Source organism: Rhinichthys klamathensis, unplaced genomic scaffold (assembly GCF_029890125.1).
Source record: "Rhinichthys klamathensis goyatoka isolate OS25496 unplaced genomic scaffold, OSU_Roscu_1.1 h1tg000045l_1, whole genome shotgun sequence".
Lineage (NCBI taxonomy): Eukaryota > Metazoa > Chordata > Actinopteri > Cypriniformes > Leuciscidae > Rhinichthys > Rhinichthys klamathensis.
The window spans coordinates 1,024,291-1,042,086 of NW_026606592.1; the positions used below are offsets into that span (position 1 = coordinate 1,024,291).

Consider the following 17,796-nt stretch of genomic DNA (forward strand, 5'->3'; position numbering starts at 1 on the left):
CGTCATCATTGGCTAATGGATTCAATACTTCCGTAGGTTGAAGTACTGTATGCACTATTGTCATTATTATTATTATTTGCAATAAAAAATACTTCCGTAGGTTGAAAGAACGCTGTTTTATATTTCGAATTTATTTAACAGTACATTTTATGAATAATTAGCAATCGGTGTTAATGAATAAACTGTCCAACCCATAGAATGTAAAAAGGTCCAACCTGAGAAATTTTACATCGCTATCTCATCGAGGGTTAATAGCGTTTTTTTTTTATATTGTGAATCTGAGATTCATACATTGGTGAATGTGATTTTAATTTGCTTATTAACCATAAAATATAGGGAAAGATTGACTAACAGAATATCCTATTGGCTCTTCGGATGTGATATTTGAAGCGCTCGTCATGAGCCGAGAATAACCAATCAGAAACCCGCTTTAGTGTGTTTACCCCGCCCCATTCAGTGTTTCCTACTCAGCGGTCGTGGTGCTAGTTTTTCTCATACAACGAACTACTGAAGGTACCATTCGCGGCAATAACAAAAACTCAGGAATACTACCAGTAGTGGGATCTTTTATAAAGACATTTTTATAAGTTAGTACCGTGTATTTGCTTCGGGTGGATTCCTAGGTCGTCTTGTTCCTGGCTCTGTTAGCCGGCTAATCTCCAGCGAGCGACAAAATGGCTGAATCGGACAAATTAAACATCGATTCGATCATCCAGCGCCTTTTGGAGGGTAATACGTTTATTCTTTTTCATTATTATTACAAACTGTATCGTTTTATAATGTTTAATAACGGTTAAGTGTCTGAAAGCGTATTATTGTATTTGTTCAATATCATCTCCAATCGAATGTATATGTAGCTATGTAGTAGTAGTATGTATAAATGCGTAACACTATCAATCCAATTCAAATATTTATTGGCATCATTTCCATGTTTATTACATATAATCGGAACAAAACTTCAGCGCATGCGCAGTGCGTCAGGAAGCCACAAAGACGTCTCCAGTGCAGTGTTGTGCCACATATTGACTTCCTGTCAGAATAATACATCCCTCATTAAGACTGCTACCTGAGTAACAAGTAGAGATGGGAGAAATGCCTTTGACAGTGAGATATCAACAACAGTCTTGATGATGGGATAGTCATAGTACGGTACCATTGCCTGCTGTTCCACCATTGTGTTTTCTTCTGCCCAACACTGACACACACACATGCTTATTAGTTAAAATCAGGGGAAATAACGATCTTTCAGTTGTGTAAACTGTTAATCACTACATCAAACAGAAATTAAAATATATATTTTCTTGTATGGGTCAAAGAATTCAGAAATTGGGAAACCGGAAGCAGCTGTATCTACCTAAATATCAGGCTAGAGCTGCACAATTCTGGATTGAGAACCACGATTCTCCCATTATTCTGAATAGACAACTAAACAAAAAACATGGAATTTACTAGAGGTTCTGGCAAAATGTTAATTGCTGCAGTCTATTTAAAAAAAATTAAATAAATTGAGTTATTTTTTTAATCTGTTTAAATTAATGCTTTGACTTGATAAAGACTTGATATGTTTTATTTCTGGATGAATCAGGCTGCGTCTAAAATCGCATACTCCCTTCAGGTACTTATTTTGAATAAGTCAAAAGAGTAATAAGTAGGGGTGGGACGATACAGGTACCTCACGATTCAATTCTGTGGCGATATGTGGTCCACGATATGATAATATCACGATTCGCGATATCTACGATATTCAATATATTGGAAGAAATTTCATCAACGATATATCACGAAATATGTGACTGAAAAGAAAGATTAACAATGCATGTGTACATATTGAGAATTAATATACCGTAAAACTTCCCGGGTTTTTATTTTCCCAAATCGTCGAACTGCACCGGCTTGTATTCGAGACAGGCGTCTATATGAGACAGGCCTTTATAATTTAGTGTTGAGATGTTGTTCATTGAGTTTAGGCGAGTCTCTAATCTCTAAAAATCTCCAAATGCTCCACGTGAAACTGCGGTCTTCCGACCTTTTACTATCGTGTCAATTGATTTTGATTAATATGCGCGAGGGAGAGAGAGCAAGACAGCGCTCGTGTTGTTTGAAGACGTGAGAGTGCGCGCGCGCGGCCGTTGCGCTCTCTCTGCTCGTAAAACCCGAAGTGTCTCCACACTTTAGAGTGGAAATAGCGGGTGGGTCTTTGATTCGTTTTATATTGTTTTCCGCCATTCTTCTCGCTTCTCTCTGTTGTTGTTAGTTAACTTGTGTTCTTCACCGGCCGCTGTTTGCGCCACTTTACCCCTATTTACTCGAACAGCGCCCCCCGCAAACAGAATGGTAGATATTGGGTAGTGACAGTGACACTGACAACGGGTAAATTAATCATTTTGTGTTGTAATAAAATATCGATATTGGGCGTTAGTGTATCGATTATTTATTGCGACAGAGAGCACAACAATATATTGCAATATCGATTTTTTTTCCCACCCCTAGTAATAAGCACTTTGAATAAGCCCTTCGTGACTATATAATAGAAGTATGTTCTTTATAGTATGAATGTATGAAAGTAGTCCGAACGTATTACATTGGCCATGTGTAATAGACATGTTTTAATCCGTGTGTTTTTTTTTGCGTACTCTTTTATGAGTACTGTGAATTTGGACATGCTTCAAGCTCTTTTTTCACATACTGTTTTTCACCTATATTGCAGGGAAGTATGCGATTTCAGATGCAGCCTCAACGTTTTTGAACGAATCTCTTGAATGAATGTTTCAATGACAGAAACGTTTTTTTAATAGTCACTTGTTGTCTCCTACTGGTGATATAAAGATATCTTTATTTGAAGCATCAAGTTACTTTCAAAAGGTGATTTACTCCATTTTGATTTCTACTGTAGACGTCTGTGTTGATATACCAACTATAAACTTTTACCCAATTACTTCTCTGAGAATTTGAAAGTTTAGAAGAAAGAATACCAATATTCCTTGGAAGTAGAGAAGAATCAATCACTGTCATATTGCTGTTCTTTTTGTCAGTTTCAGCAGTCAAAACACATTTCACACTGCAGGACTTAGCATCTTACCGGCACCAAGTTTGTGTTAAATGATATTCCAATGTAAGTGTGGCAAGTAGTTTGAGATTTCGGGTAGATAGTACATGGTCTTCCTAGATGCCTGAAGGTGTTGTAAATATGGCCACGATCAAACAGACTTTCCTTGAAAGAGACTTTCTTTAGTTTAAAAACACAAACATATACATGCACAAATATGTATATATGTATTCCCAATGCTTTTATGCATATTTTTAGCAATTACAATAGTAAGGTTAACCTTTGTGTGTCGTTAATTTTCAGTGAAGGGCTCAAGACCTGGTAAAAATGTTCAGTTAACTGAAAACGAGATTCGTGGATTGTGTCTGAAATCTCGGGAAATCTTCCTTAGCCAGCCGATACTGCTGGAGCTGGAGGCACCACTCAAGATTTGTGGTAAGTTTCTGCTAAACCTTACCCTTTGTTTTGATTTTATATAGTTCAGATGAAGCCAGCTTAGAACAAAATGTAACTGTTTCTCTTCCTGCAGGTGATGTTCATGGTCAGTACTATGACCTGCTCAGGCTTTTCGAGTATGGAGGATATCCTCCAGAGAGCAACTACCTGTTTCTGGGAGACTATGTAGACCGAGGCAAGCAGTCTTTGGAGACCATCTGCCTGCTGCTTGCCTACAAGGTCAAATATCCAGAGAACTTCTTCCTTCTCAGAGGAAACCATGAATGTGCCTCCATCAACAGGATATATGGATTTTATGACGAATGTGAGTATGCTTTTTATATGGGTGGATGACCAAAAGCTTATGTCACGGTTGGAATAATGGTGAACCATGCTGGCAAAATGAGTCAGAATGCGCACAGGCTAGTTATGAGCTACAGGAAAAACAAGTGAAATATGTAAAAAATGTGTTCATTAAGCCCTCGTCTAGTGCTCCAAATAGCCATTAAACGTCTAAAATTATCTTTATTTGTATGTTTTCTGAGACGTGTACCTTCCTAAATCTTCCCTTTGTTTTAATAATCCATGTAAGAAAACTGCAATTGTTTCTCTGTGCGCTTCTCAGCCACTAGTTTTGTATCGTTGTAAAGTGCAGTATTCCAACTTTGTGAATATTCATAGCAAATTCTCATTGGCATGAGTCTGAACGAATGAAATGTGATTTGATGATCTGATGTAAACAAAACAGCTTGTTGCTAACCAGTCGTAATAATACCTTTCGATGATTAATCAAAATAATGGCGCATTGTGCTATCATGGAAGCGTCCATCCTCTGAAAACACGAAAAGTAAACATGTCAGAGATTTCACATTTTCAAGCTTTTAATTCAACGTTTCGTCGATATATGCCAGCTTTTAATGGATATGGATGATTGCAAGAGTTCTCTGTCTTTAAATGCGCTGTGCTCGGTGAATCTTGTCGAAGCAATTGACATGGAACATTTTGCTCAACATATTAATGACTACTTCAGTGATAATGTGCCACCGCCTAAACAAGATGGTTGTGAACATTAATGTAGCAAATCTTGAACAATGGTTAGGCAATGGTTTATATGTTTATATAAACTAAACTTATTAACATGAGATGGGTAATTTGTTATTTATTGTTGTTGTTGATATTTTGTTGCATAATTTTAATAACAATGTTAAATATTCTTTATATAAATATTTTCATTAAAGTTGAACAAATATTTTCCCTGTAGATTTGGGTTTTGACTTGGTGTGTGCCAAATTTTGTGTTATTTTAATGTATGGTTGGTAGGTGATTTTGTTTTGGAGTCTTTAGAGAACTTAACTTAATTTTTGCTGACTCAGGTGTAGCTCATTCATTTTGTGTCTGATTCCAACAAATTTTATTTTAAAGTTTTTTCATTTTAAAGTTTTTTTTTTTAATGTTAGTAATTTTTAATGACTAACTTTGCTCACTCTCTCAATTTGCCGGCATGGGTCACAATTATATGTTGGGTCAAGTGCATCTGATACAATGGCACCAGGCCTCTGTCTCCAGGCAGTGTTTTCCACCAAGGAAGAAACCCAATGTGTAAAAAGTATAATGTAACAAAGTATAGCTTTAAAAGCACGATAAAACGATTTAAAATATAAGTATTACATAAGCATTTTTATCTTATAAAGTACACTACACAGCATGTTATATGGCTTGCATGTGTGGGAGGAGGGGATTCTAGCGCACTTAGGGCTGGGCAATATGTAAAAAAAAAAAAAATCTTATCAATATTCGATTATATTGTCTAGGCCTCACCCCTAGTCTGAGACAGCACTGCCGACATACACTGTAATTCGGTTGGTTTATGAAAAGTTAAAACTTTGTTTTACTTTTTATGTAAATGAGTAAATATTCAGAAACCGGTGCAGTTACATAGGCTGCTACCATATTATTTCTTCCAGTTTAACTTTTTTTAGAGTGCCAAACAAAATAGAAGAATACTTGATAATATTATTTTTAAAATGGGAGAAATCACTGGCTTCTGGCTTCTTTAAAAAAAAAACAATGTGAATGTACTGTGGAATAACAGCTAAACAACTAAAAAAGATGTTTAAGTCTATAAGATGTTTAAGACTATGTTCAGTTTGGTTGCTAAAAGGGGGTTGGAGCTCTTAATTTTGCTCTCAAAGTACACAAGATTGATGCATTTAACTTTAAAATGTCTGTACATGCACATGTTTTTTGGCAGGTAAAAGGCGGTATAACATCAAGCTTTGGAAGACATTCACAGACTGTTTCAACTGCTTACCTGTAGCTGCTATTGTGGATGAAAAGATTTTTTGTTGTCACGGAGGTATGCAATTTTGAAAAACATTTTTAGCACTTTTTTTGAAAGCATTTTTCCTCTTAACCCACTTTTTTGTGTCTTCAGGGAGTTATTTCAAGAACATTTTTAGTGTTGCTCTTATTTTAAGATCAGCTCTCCTCTGCCATAATTAAAGCTAATTTAATTGCTAATTTAAAAGCTAATTGTTTTTGAAAATGATGAAATGTAGCATTCTCTTAATGCTTTTGTATAACAATCATGTTTATATATACGTAGCATTTAAAATGTTGTAGATTTCCTAGAGAGCAGTAGGTCTGACAAGAAGGTAAAGTTGAGAGTCATCAGCATAACAAACATATGAAATATTGTATTTCTGCAAATAAGATGGGAGCATCTATAGAAGGAACCTAAAATCGATTCTTACGAGGGAACACCACAAGTAACTGGTACTCAAGAGGAGGAATGATTCTCTGTTCTGACCTGAAAAGTTTCCTCCTTTAGGGCCACTTCAACCCACTTTAGGGACAAACCCTGGAACCACACACTCAAGAAACTTTAAAGAATGTTCTGTGCCATTTTTGGCTTTTTATTTATTAAAAATTTTAGATGTTTAAATTTTTGGATTCTGCCCACCTATCGGAAGTTTGGTATTGAACTAAATTAATGTAAATGTAAAGCTAAAAAGTGAGAGAGAATTTTGAGGTTCGCTAGACATTTTCAGGAAGGTCTGTAGGAGCTAAACTAAGCGGGAAAGTGTCCCACCAAAAGCAGGATTGGACATCCCTAATCTTAATTATCTAAAGCCATTCTTTACTGTGGGGATCTGTAGTTAAAGCAGTGGCGTGTCTGTTGTTAAAAGTTACTGAAAAAGGTTGTCACATGTGAATAGACCTTTCTCATAGAGTCATGTTGCGTTCGGTGTGAATGGTCCTTTAATTTCAACATTTATCACATTGTATTTAATACACATAAATATTGAAACTTAAATATTTTCTAAAGAAAAAAGATTAGTCAACCAGACTTGTGACTGTAAGTACTGGTAGTTAGAATAGATTAGTTGGTTGTTGGACTCACTGGTTGACCCTAGTTATGTGTTAAGGTCTTCATCTTACAGCTCTGTGTTGTAAAGCACATAATAGCTTATTTTCCTGTCAAATGTGTATTTATCACATGGACAGGTTTGTGAAATAGTCAGGGAATAGTGAACGTTAGGTTCTTTATACTAATCTGTGTGAATTCAAAATATTTCTTCTAAACTGCTGTTGAACTGTTCTTCACCCAGGTCTTTCCCCAGACCTGCAATCTATGGAACAGATTCGCCGTGTGATGAGGCCCACAGACGTTCCTGACCAGGGTTTGCTGTGTGATCTGCTCTGGGCTGACCCCGATAAAGATGTCATGGGCTGGGGAGAGAATGACCGTGGTGTCTCTTTCACCTTTGGTTCTGATGTTGTGGCCAAGTTCCTCCACAAACATGACATGGACCTCATTTGCCGGGCCCACCAGGTAAGTCATTTAGTTAATTGAATGTTGTGTCATCATTGTAACGGATACTGTGACGCAGATTGGAAGTTTCTTATTGTACACCTCATTCAAAGAACGAATAATCATAATGATGTTTCTAAACCAATTTATCATGAAAATGATCTTCATTATTTATCCAGAAAGTGGGGTTTTCCTAAAGAAATAAGAGTGAAGAGTTGAGGGAGGCTAGACTCGGAAGTAAGAGCGTTTCTATGGAATATAATGCATTTCTATGGAATTTACCCATCCAGCAGCCATATCACCCTGTAGCCCAAGACTGGTTGCCCACTGAAGCTAAGCAGGGCTGAGCCTGGTTAGTACCTGGATGGGAGACCTCCTGAGAAAACCAGGTTGCTGCTGGAAGAGGTGTTAGTGAGGCCAGCAGGGGTGTGTGTGGGTCCTAACGCTCCAGTATAGTGACGGGGACACTATACTGTCAAAGAGCACCGTCCTTCGGATGAGACGTTAAACCGAGGCCCTGACTCTCTGTTCATTAAAAATCCCATGGCACTTCTCGTAAAGAGTAGGGGTGTAACCCCGGTGTCCTGGCCACATTCCACCCATTGGCCCCTGCCAATCATGGCCTCCTAATAATCCCCATCCACTGAATTGGCTCTATCACTCTCTCTCCTCTCCAACTATAGCTGGTGTGTGGTGAGCGCACTGGCGCCGTTGTACTGTGGCTGCCGTCGCATCATCCAAGTGGATGCTGCACACTGGTGCTGGTTGAGGAGAGAACCCCTGATATGATTGTAAAGCGCTTTGGGTGTACAGTAGTACATATGAAAGCGCTATATAAATGCCTCATTCATTCATTCATTGTGACTTTAAGCTTTACACCTTGTGGATACTCACTAGAGATCATGTTTGGTATCTTTGGATGTACTCTACACAGGGAAAAGTTGAAGCACAATTGAAAAGAACTTCAAGATTCACAATTATTCCAAAACCTTCTCCTTTGAAACCCGAAAAGGAGAGATCAATCGGCCCTATATCCCGATCTCTTAAAACTCCGCTCGATCTCTCCCCACCCCCACACACACCCCCACACACCCCTGGCTGAGCTGAGAAGAGTGCGCTGTCGTTGCACAGAACGAAAGCAGCCTCTAGAGGCGAAATAAAAACTGAGACCTAAATCACTGACGCCTCGTGATGTTTTTGACACGTGAGGCTGCACAGAGCAGGACACTTTAGATGCAGATTTAAAAACAGACAATGAAATGGTATGTTATACAGACTAGATTCTGCAATTTTGGAGAACAGCAATATGTTTGCCATTGAGGCTGAGAGGATGCAAACATTACTAGTACCACAAGCGGTTAAAACAATGTAACAAAACACACGTAAGCCCAAACCAATTGTTTAATGTCACGATTGTTACCATCTATTTGGATTGTTTTATATCGAGCTGGTCGCTTATATGCTGTCTTTATGCAGTGAAGTTGCATATTTAAAGCTAGTGACATGAGAAAAGAAAACCGCATTGTCATGCATCCGACAGAAACAATTTAACGAGGCCTTCATAGGGGATTGTCTAGTAGACACTGTCTCTGCACTTGTTACGAAATAGTCTCGCCTCAGAAAAATAAACTCCTTTCCTGTCAGATGCGCCACGCACAGTACAATTGCACACAAAAATGCAGAGGTGCATGCTTTATATATCACTTTACTACATATAAAGAGCAGATGAAATTACAAGCATGCAGTGTCATAGTTGCATTTTCAGTTAGCATGTCATCATGAAATGACCAAAAAGTACCAAATAAATTATGTAACTGGTAAGTCGTGTGTTGGCTGGGAAGGATTTGCTGCAGGTTTGATATTCTTTCTATAGGGATCGCAGCTTAATGATGAGGAAAATGTTGAGAATCTTTGTCATAGACTCATCGATTCGACAAACTAGAAATATTTAAATAGTTTTAATTTTGTCCTTCGTTGATTGAGTAGGAGGCATTCTTGTATGTCAAGCTTTTGAATAGCATTTGTGAAGCTTAAATCTTCTGCTCTCTGAACAGGTGGTAGAGGATGGCTATGAGTTCTTTGCTAAGAGGCAGTTAGTCACACTTTTCTCCGCTCCCAACTACTGCGGAGAGTTTGACAACGCAGGAGCTATGATGAGTGTCGACGAGACCCTGATGTGCTCATTTCAGGTTTGTATGTGCTCTTACATTTTATTAAACTAGTAACCAGATGCCAACTGCTCACCTTTAGACAAAATTCACGGTTTTGGGGGGGAAAAAAGTCCTGCAGAAAATTGATGAAATGTAACTATTGCATGCCACGCCAAATGACGAGACTGGGTTTGTAGTGCGATTTGCAATGTCTTTTTGTTTACATAGGCAACTAAATATTTCATATATCATGAGCCTCATTACTCATTTTACCTGCTTTCTCTCTCTGCTCTGGCAGATTCTGAAACCAGCGGAGAAGAAGATGCTGTCGTATGGTGGTGCGGGAGGATTTGGATCTGGTAGACCTGTAACTCCTCCACGAAACACAGCCAAGGGTGGCAAAGCCAAGAAATAACATCAACTACTGCAACACGCCTATACATCCTGTCCATCATTCTACCTCTCCTTTTCCTTCTCCTCTTCAACTCCAAACACCAAATCAGTGCAGGGTTTTTTTAGCTGTCTCCATCAAGACGAGACTGCTGGCAATCTGAGCGGTCATATATGTGTGCTTGACTGAAATGCCCTTGTGAAGCGTGTTGGTTTCTATGTGAAACAACAGTGTGTATTTGTGGAAAATGGTTTTGTTGTGCGAGTTTGTGTGCAAGTTTTTCTTCACTTTCTCTAGTAACTGCGCACCTTTTACTGCGTTTTTAGCTGTTCTGGTTGATTTTTCCTTCCAATACATCTTCACGTCTTCAGCCATAACGTGATAATCCTTCTAAGGCCATTTATTGGACCTACAACACCCTTCTCGTCAGACCAAGCCTCAGGGTCCAGCTTTTGATCCCCGCTGGGGACAGACTTTTCCATTCCCCTCTAAAGCAATCTGAATGGAGGTGATTGTGCAAATCACTGCCAGTCTCTTTAATGTGAAGCTTTGTCCAAGTGCGTGTCTGTTTACAGTAGTTATTGACGGCACCCTGCACATTTTGACACATACCTATTTTGGCGCATTCTTTGCTTCTTTAAACTGCACACTCAGGTAGTATTTAGCCTGGCCTGTGGAAATGCTCTGTTTGGCTTTTTTTTTTTTTGAGGGGGGAGATGTAGGGTTTTTTTTTTTAGGTTAAAATCATGCACGATGTGCAAATAATACCATGTGTGAATGTCTGCTAAGTGGGTGCCATCGCTGTTTCAGTTTAAAATGCAGAAATGCACTGTTCACTGAGTGATTGTGGCTGTGTTCCAATTTGTTAACTGCAAATCTCACTTTTTCTTCTTAAAAGGACTTTTTTTTTTTTAGTAGTAGTAGTAGTCATGAATTTAGCCAATAAAGTGAGAATCTGGTGCATATTTTGAGTTTTTATTTTGTGTCCATCAATGTGTTACAACACTGGATTTACAGAGATTTGGATAGCCAATCAGAATGTATTATCTTCTACAACTACATTGTGAGGATGGCATAGAAAACTAGCACCAATTGCATACTATGCAATATATATTTGTACTTAGTGTGTCACTATAGAACTGTGAGCTAGAATACAAAGTGCAAAATACCACAAGACCAAACCAGTGAGGTCATGTGACGGAAGTGCTAAAATGTGGGTTTTAGCTGACAAAAATACATCATCCCTGCAGCACTCTGTTCGTTTGAGGAATTAAAGCTCAAGTTTATGCTTGACGAAAGTTGTGCACCAATAGAATATTACAGTTAGGGAAAGAACATCAAGTTTTGTTTTTATTATCAATTACAATCAGTGACATTAGTAACATATTGGTTGTTGCCATTTTAACATTTGAATAAATAGTTGTCATTCTGTCACCATGAAATTAAAAATTACTTATTTTTTATGGAATATTTAGTATTTATAATAAACAATTTATCTGTGCAGTGCACATCATTTAAAAAAACAACAAAAAAACTTCCCCTCCCTCTTGCAATGCCATCTGATGACATGTTCACTGGCACGAGGGCTGTCACTCGCATGAGATCACAGCAATAGCAAATGACAATAATGACCCAAAGATCTAATTCCCAATGGACAAAATCAAGTCCCATGCTATATCTTTTTTAATGTTTGAGAAGCTGTTTCACTCGTATATACGTCACAATAAGGAATAAAAGACTACCGCAAATTCCGTTTCATGTCGACTTTAAGCTGTTACTCATTCTATTCAACATCAATCCTGCGATAAAATAACCTCAAATGACTGAAATCTGTGGTAGACGGGTACATATACTTTTATTTTTAGGGTACCTTTAACAACTTATAATAATCCTCCTTCTGTCACCACTAAAAACACTATATGGCCTATTACATTGCACAGATGAATGGAATGTCCATCCATTGATTTTCCAAACTGCTTGCCCTATGGGGATGCTGTCTATCCCAGAATCTCAGGCAGAATGCAGCTGAAACACTATGAATGGATTGCCAGTCTAACACACATACATTCACACTCTGGGGGTAAAGTTACCTCCTTTACCCCCATACATTTTGTGGGTCATGACATAGGTCCATGGTGCTGTAAACCTATTCTATTTTGTTAGGATTTTCTTTATTATTATTAAGCCTTACAACTGTTTGGGCATCAGAGAATGTACATCGCAAAGATCCTAAACATGGTAGATTGGTCCCACATCCCAGTTAGGGATAGGGTTAGGAATGTCATTTCACCAAGTACAACAACATGTTCCTGGATCAACATCTTTGTTGATCCTGGAACAACATTCCAATCAACCAATCTGATTTAAGGGATCGGTTTCTAGTTAATGTCAGGCTTACGACAAGAGTTAGTTGCTTCTACACCAGTCGTATTCATCGATCATTTCCCTTGATTTGTTTTCGGACAGGAATATTGTTCCAGGATAAACAAAAGATGTCGTCTTGGCAAAACCACTGCGACCTCTGCAGTTATAAGGTGTCTTACACTAGGTGGTGCTATTATAATACTTGGTGGTCCCATGATCCAACCTCTTTACCCAGGTTTTTGCCCATGGCTCTTTTCTCTGAATCCTTGAGTCAGTCCTTAGATGTATATATTATATGTACTGCCATTTATCTATTTTCATTACCCAATTAATGAGATCAATTAAAATAAAAAATTAAGAGGTTTTTTTTGTAGACTCTTAAAGGTGCCATGTGGAATGTCTGCCAAAAAATAAAATTCATACTCCGCATATTCCATTCCAGATGGGGGCAGTATACCTCCAGAAAGTTGGCCTACTCTAGTCTGTTTTTTAGTTTCGGTTTGTTAATCTTCTAAAACCGTCAAATCGTCCGCTTTGTCCCGCCAAAGCCTATTTTGATCGGTGAGTGATGTAGAATATAATGACTGCTGCGCTTGACAGGGCTTTTAACGAGCAGAGAGAGAGAGAGAGAGCGCCCCGGCCGCGCGCGCGCACTCTCACGTCTTCAAACAACACGAGCGCAGTCCTCCTGCTCTCTCTCTCCCTCGCGCATATTAATCAAATCAATTGACACGATAGTAAGGCCGCAGTTCATTTGGAGATTTTTAGAGATTAGAGACTCAATGAACAACATCTCAACACTAAATTATAAAGGCCGGTCTCATATAGACGCGATTGACATCAGGTTCAAGTTCAAGTACGCCCAGTCGCCCACAAGCCGTGCGAGTTATTCGTGTACTGCAGTTTGGCTGGTGGTTATGTATGTTGCCCGCATACCGCCTCCCATGGCCGAAACTGGTATTACGACACCAGTCGGGCCGGCGCCAGTGTTGCCAACTATTTTCAAAGGAAAGTAGCTAAGGCCTTCCCTAAAAGTCGCTAAATGTCGCTAGATGACGTCATACGTCAATTAGCATATTAATGACGTCATCGCGCCGTACTTGCGTTCTGTCAGCCTAGTGCGTATTCTCTCTAAAATTAATGCTCTATTCAATATAATATAGCCGAATGTCAAATAAAGCTGTTCTCATTTCCTATTTTTGTTGTTGTCAGACAATTGAACGAGTAGCTATAATTTAGTGAATGATTACATTTTGTATAGGCCTATGTGGAACATTCTCTGAATTGAGAGAGTTAGGGAACCGGATGAACTAAGCTCTGTGATAGTGTTACAAGTAATAAGCACAATAAAATAAATTAAATTTAAATTGTCAAACTAAAAGAGAAGCAGATAAGTGATAAGTCCGTGGAAAAACACTGCTCATTCGCGTCTGTCAGCGGCCGTGCGCTCCTCTCACCCCGGATTTCCACCAACTGCAGAACGGCTGCGGATTGGCTCCGCTGCGTCCGTGCTCCGCCGTCCTTCAATACCTACCAGATACGGATTTGTTGCGGAACGGCTGCGGCCATGACTGACAGCTGAAGTCACGAGGACATACGATATCTCGCGAATTTACGTTTGATCGCGCGATATAACAGGATTTAGTTTCTATAAACATAACCAAAAAACCAGCAACAGTTTGTTTCCATCCAGAGGAGTACAGGGGAAACAACTATGTGCTGACCTGCTGATCTCCCTTTTTTGTGGAGATTATTGTGATTCTAATACTATATTTATAATTAAATATAATCAACTTATAAAATGCTAAATGTTTATTTGGGTTCCTTTTTGAATGTATTGGGAAAGTAGTAGGCTGTGTAAATAAAGTTAACTATTGTTCTTGTTGGAAAAGGGAAAACTATATTTTTATTTTGGAAATTACCGGATGTTTTATTTAGTTTCTGTGTTCTGTTCTGTTATCTTTGTTTATCGACTTCCTGCGGCGCTCTCCGGCATCCGGCAAAAATAGAAACTTTGCGTATCTGCTCCGGAGGGCTGCGGTCGCTCGCAGGACAGTACTGATAACATTTTGAGGTTACTGAGGTTTGTCCAAAAAGTCGCTAAAATTGTCGCTAGTCGCTTTTTTGAAAAAATGTCGCTAAAGGGGTCTGAAAAGTCGCTAAAAATAGCGACAAAGGCGCTAAGTTGGCAACACTGGCCGGCGCTAGTAATTTAGCATGCTAATTTAGGTTTATATCTCGGTAGCACTATAACTTTTCAATTTTTTAATGACATCATTGCACTTATTTCTTCTCATTCTTTTGATGCGTGTAGCTCATTTTTTGGATAATTTTACCTCAATTTTTACATAGGGCACCGGCACCTTTAAGGTAAGAACTGACTTTTTTTTTTATTAATACGCACAGCCGGCACATCCGGGAACTTAACTGTCAATTTCGTCCCCGCCCCTTTTTGGGGGAAAACAAACTAGACTTCCCATAGACTTCAATACAAAATAACGGCAAAAACCACGTACACAGCCGACAGGCGTAAATAACTTAAGAAGTCACTTATATAAAACATGTCAAGTAATTATATGTCCACCCTGCCTGCCATAGAGCGTAAAAGAGATACACAAACTTAATTTGGTCAATTTAAAAACATGTCCGTATATTCTCCCAGCGTCAAATTGGTGCAACAACCCCACCCAGTGGGATTATATATATATATATATATATTATAATGTATATTATAAGACAAAATATATACATTTAAAGACGTTTACTTTCAAAAACGAAGTAAAATCATTAACTTAACTGGCTTACCATGGTTACTCGATGAAGTACAATACGAGTAAATGTCGGGTAAATGTCCAGGTAAGACCATAGACAGTAAAAGAAAGACACCTCTGGCCACTGGGTGGGGTTGTTACACCAATTTGACGCTGGGAGAATGAAGGGACATGTTTTTAAATTGACCAAATTAAGTTTGTGTATGGCAGGTTTCACGCTCTATGGCAGATAGGGTGGACATATAATTACTTGATATGTTTAATATTAGTGATTTCTTAAGTTATTCACGCCTGTCGGCTGTGTACGGACGTTGTTTTGTGCCGCTATTTTGTATTGAAGTCTATGGGAAGTCTAGTTTATTTTGCCCAAAAGTGGGCGTGAATCTGTTCAGAGACATTCTAGCGCCGGTTGTGCGTATTCATTCATATATCAGCAGCTACCAGGTTATTTTCAGAGCTAGGCTGATTAATTTCAGTTTTGTCAATTTACACTCAATTGAATTGATATTGTCACATGTGGTATTGTTAGATTTAATGACATCATATGAACTTGCCATACCTTGACTTTTAGTGAATTCATGCCATTGCTATCAGGTAGAGATTTTGCAGGAACCTCCCAAAACTGATTTTGGACGGACAGACTAATGAGGCAGCTGCTGATGCTAGCATAACAATTAAATGATCTTCAACAAAATAGAGAGAGCTTTTTTCAAAGCGAAGCAAATATTAAATTACTGTGATATTAATTTCTCACTAGATATAACATAAAAGTTACAGACATTTACACACAAACTGACCACCAACCGCAACATTCAGGTAGCTACCATGCTTATTTTTTAGTTCAACTGTCATGGAATCAAAAGCACAGGATAGTGGGATATCATAGGCAGGGAAGGATGCATCAATGAGATGATGGTATCTCAGCAGACAGGATGTGACATGATCATTGGATTCAGATGTGCCTTGTTGCCTTCCTACCTCCGTATACTGCCTGCGAATCGAGACAGCATTTTTCAGCCTTAGATTAGTTCCAGTCCTCATACACACCTGAACCAGCTAATCAAGATCTTCAGGATTACTAGAAACTTCCAGGCAAGTGTGTTGGGGCAGGTTAGAGCTAAACTCTGCAGAACATTGGCCCCCAAGGAGCAGGATTGGACCCCCGCTATTGACTTTCACTTAAACAGTATAAGAATGATCCAAGAGGATTGTTCAATCAATAACAAATATGCTGAAATATCCACAAAATTAACAACCACACTAAACCACAGCATGTGGTTTATCCATCATTCAGATCCATACAAACTTGACTTCTTTACTATAGTAACCGTAGGGTCCCAATGCATTTTCTTGCTTTCCTGCTTTTAATTTCCCCACCCATGTCAAAATCAAGCTCTTGTATCAAACTTTTAATGCACACTTATGACAAGCCCACACTGTGGTGAGCTCTATTTCGTCACTAAAGTGTGGACATGGGGGACCGCCAGGGCTTAGGCAGGGGCGGACTTAACCATTAGGCAAATGTCGGCAATTGCCTTGGGCCCCGAGCTACCTAGGGGCCCCCAAAATGCCCCATTAAATTATGCTTAAGTTTTTTTTTTTTTTTTTTTTACTTTTCGCAAAGTATATATTTCTAAAAAACATTTGCGAAAAAAGGCATCAAATCATTAGTGTCGCAGACAGGAGGGGGCCCCCCACCTCACCTCACTACATTGGACTATTCCATTATCTCACTTTCTGCGTGCGAAAGTGACAAGGCTGTAATGCGCCAAAAAAACTGACGGAGAAAAATAAGTGATTAACAGACAGTGTACAGAGTAGTAGACTGAGTAAAAATGAAGCGAAGCGGTGCTGAAAAAGCAGGAAGCGGGAGGAAAGCAAAACGTTTTTAGCAAAATTGCAGAAGGTAACAAACTTTTTTGTGATGCCCGCTGACAATGACAACAATGCTAACGTACAAGTCCATGGCCGTAGCCAGCTATGAGTTGACCGAGGTCCGGAACTCTGTAATTTTTTTTACATTCAAAAATAAAATGTCAAGCTCTCTGAATGATTAATTAGCCGTTTAAACCACCTCATATGAGTGTTTGTAATTCATGTTGCTGCGAGAAGCTAGCGCAGTGAACAGGGCTTGAGAGCGCGTTGTGAGTGAGTGCGCGGGTGCAGCCTCCGTGTTGCCAGATCCACTAATGGAAAGGTGGCAGTTGTCTCCTGGACCGGTTTTTCTGATATAATGTGACACTTTAGGAAGTTATTAAAGTGGAAAGTTGCATGTTAGGGTTAGTGATATATTAACCTTATTTCCAAAACACAAGCTTTGAACTTATTTCGGATTATTATTATTATTTTGTTTTGTTTTTCTTGTTTTGCGTAATTGCGTAGCAATATCTGGCAACATTTTACTGTCGGCATTAATAAAAAAAAAGCTTATAGACAAACTGTAATTGCATAAAGCTACCACATTCGGCAAGACAAACGCAATGATCATCGTGATTATCTTTAAGAAATGTATTACACTATCAAAAACTATAGCATAATACAGATCTGTATGAATGAAATTTGCCAAATAACTTACTAGCCAGCAGGAAGACGGCTCATGCTGTTTAGTTAACCTTTCACAAAGTCATCATAAAAACATTAATTAAAGCAGTGTTTCTCAACTAGCAATCTATTCAGTCAGCATATTTGTGTTTGATCTGTGTGAATTACAGAAATATAAGACTTGCTAGACCTACTTTTCTTTCTATATTTCTTTGCACAAAACTCTCCAGAAAGTGCCATTTAATGGTTTATTTTTCAAAAAAAGATTTTTTTTTTTTTCGTTC

At 38.6% G+C, this 17,796-nt stretch overlaps 1 protein-coding gene and 1 pseudogene across 1 annotated transcript; both read left to right on the forward strand.

Annotated features, from left to right (window-relative positions):
- The first annotated feature begins 435 nt into the window (after positions 1–435).
- ppp1cab (protein phosphatase 1, catalytic subunit, alpha isozyme b) lies at positions 436–9,923 on the forward strand. Its single transcript, XM_056247265.1, has 8 exons — positions 436–513; positions 624–729; positions 3,350–3,481; positions 3,576–3,806; positions 5,733–5,837; positions 7,093–7,316; positions 9,350–9,484; positions 9,744–9,923. Exons 2-8 carry the CDS (start codon positions 675–677, stop codon positions 9,858–9,860), a joined length of 999 nt encoding a protein of 332 aa, XP_056103240.1. The 5' UTR covers positions 436–513; positions 624–674; the 3' UTR covers positions 9,861–9,923.
- Positions 7,581–7,697, forward strand: LOC130082418 (5S ribosomal RNA; annotated as a pseudogene).
- Positions 9,924–17,796: the final 7,873 nt, after the last annotated feature.

Coding starts and splice junctions, on each gene's coding strand:
- ppp1cab (XM_056247265.1), top strand. CDS start 675: ATGGCTGAATCGGACAAATTAAACATCGATTCGATCATCCAGCGCCTT. Junction 5,838..7,092: donor GATTTTTTGTTGTCACGGAG/GTATGCAATTTT, acceptor TTCTTCACCCAG/GTCTTTCCCCAGACCTGCAA. Junction 7,317..9,349: donor TCATTTGCCGGGCCCACCAG/GTAAGTCATTTA, acceptor CTCTCTGAACAG/GTGGTAGAGGATGGCTATGA.